Genomic DNA, 2381 nt, shown 5'->3' with positions numbered 1-2381 from the left:
CCAGTGTCCAAGCCAAAATCCATAGATCAAAAATTTGAAAAGAGATTTCAACGAAATTGGAGGATATGTCACATAATCTGAAATAACTCTATAAAATAATTGAAATATCTATATAAAATAATTGAAATACATCTATAAAATAATCGAAATACCTCTATAAAATTTATAAAAATATTTAAACTTTTTTTTAAATCATTCAAGTTGACAGAGAATGACCGTTCTCTTTTAATCATGTTATGTCGTTATCCTCATAATCATCTAGAGCCATTTTTAAAAAGGTTGGTTCAGTGCAGTAATTAATGTCATTGCTATAATTAACATATTTCCCATTAGCATATTCCTCATTTATTTATTTCTTATTAACACTATCCTATCCTTCATTAAAGTACCCCTCATTAACATATTCCTCATTAACATGTTCTTCGGTAACATGTTTCTCATTAACATAATTCCTCAACATATTCCTCATTAACATATACCTCATTAACATGTTTTTCGGTAACATGTTCCTCATTAACATACTCCTCATTAACATATTCTTCATTCACATGTTCCTCATTAACATACTCCTTATTAACATATTCCTCATTAACATGTTCCTCATTAACATATTCCTCATTAACGTGTTCTTCGGTAACATGTTCCTCATTAACATCATGATGATCATAACGATTATCATTATAAGAGCCATCGTCATTATCGACACCATTATTGCTATCATTATTTCTAGTTTTAACCACGGGTTTTTTTCTCGTCGTGAATTTTTTATAGGGCCTTCCGATGCCATTTCATTGCAAATGTTTGCTTGAAATCTGTCTTGGTGGTTGAAAATTGTGAAATCCTCTAACACCATCGTTCTCTTCATCATCATCATAATCCTCATCATTATCATAATTATCGTCATCTTTATCATCATCGTCGTCGTCGCAGTTAACATCATTTTAATCGTCACATTTAACCTTGTCGTTTCAACTATTTTTGAATCTAGACTTCAAATATTGTAACAATGAAAATAGATATTTATTTTTATTATGTGTCCTTTAAGAAATTTAAAAAAAATTACCTGACCTGACTATCACTGACCTCACCGCTGAGGTTATGTGTGAATTATTTTTTATTATCATCAATGATTATATCTTATTCTACTACTAGTTAGAGCAAATACATTCGATAAGTGTCAGTGCCTATTACGTTTGTTTATTTTTTGTGACGCCAGCATGTTTACCTTCACCACAAACCTCATCATCATCATTCATGTCATCATCAAAAACATCTCACGATTATTTTTATCGTCTTCTTAAAAATGTTGACAATCAAATTAAAAATTGATTAAATAAAATTTAATAAAATAAAATTTAATAAAATTGTAAAAGTTTCTTCAGTAACCATTAGCAGCACATACACGATGTAACGACAACAACGGCCAAAGCAACGACGACAGAAGCGAGCGACAACAACAACAACAACCACATCGGCTTCTAACGCCAGATGAATGAATAATCCGGGAAGCGTTAACAAGTGTGTGCATGAAACGATCGATCATAATCAGCTGCTGCACGCTTTTCATCATTAAACTCCTCTACGACACAATGTCTCATATATTTCTTTCTCTTTCTCCCTCTCTCTCTCTCTCTCTCTCTCTCTCTCTCTCTCTCTCTCTCTTTCCATTTCGTCTATTTTTTCACTAACTCCCTTTCCTTCTTCCTCATTTACTTACTCGATTCTCCAATTTTTCCCTGTTCATTTTTTCGCCTAAAATTTTATTTCTTTGAGTAAAGGAATTTAAAAAGTTTGAAATGAGTTTCCATGAGGTTATGAATTTCATTATCGTTTTCATCATTTCATCCATCATCATCGTCATCATCACCAACAGCATATTCAACATCATCATCAACATCATCATCTTCATCATCATCATCATCATCAGGATAATGCAGCAGTAAAAGGGACGTGCGCGTGGTTTGAAGATTAAAAACTTTGAGTGAACAATTTTTCAGCGTGAGTTTATGGTGGACGGATGAATAAATGGATGGATGGTGGATGGGTGGATGGATGGATAAATGAATGAATGAATGGATGGATGAATGGATAGATGGATAGATAGATGAATGGATGGGTAGATTGATGGATGGATGGTGGATGAATCTTCTTCAATTTTAATAGGATTGTTCATCTTTTATAAATAAAGCGCTACAGTGAGAAAATATTTGTCTTTTAATTTTAAAAAGAAATTTGTTCCAAGCAATGAAAAAAACTTATTAATCTTAGAATTTGTTTGAAGTACGAAAATTATTTTAATTACCTGAAAAATTTTTCAGGATTGAAAAGAATTTCTCAACTTAAAGTTCGTTCATTTGAGAATTGATTGAAAGAATGCGTCG

General features: G+C 31.8%; 1 protein-coding gene across 1 annotated transcript; it reads right to left on the bottom strand.

Moving 5' to 3' along the window:
* Positions 1-440: 440 nt before the first annotated feature.
* On the bottom strand, positions 441-1243 carry HELRODRAFT_159333 (hypothetical protein; the record flags this gene model as incomplete). The annotated part of the gene is made up of 3 exons (XM_009011222.1): positions 441-774; positions 1064-1090; positions 1239-1243. 3 exons carry the CDS (start codon positions 1241-1243, stop codon positions 441-443), a joined length of 366 nt encoding a protein of 121 aa, XP_009009470.1.
* Between the last annotated feature and the right edge of the window lie 1138 nt (positions 1244-2381).

The sequence above is a fragment of the Helobdella robusta genome, assembly GCF_000326865.2.
Source record: "Helobdella robusta unplaced genomic scaffold HELROscaffold_1, whole genome shotgun sequence".
NCBI classification, from domain to species: Eukaryota; Metazoa; Annelida; class Clitellata; order Rhynchobdellida; family Glossiphoniidae; genus Helobdella; species Helobdella robusta.
The sequence above is the reverse complement of the archived record's forward strand: the minus strand, read 5'-3'. Positions and strand labels throughout refer to the sequence as shown.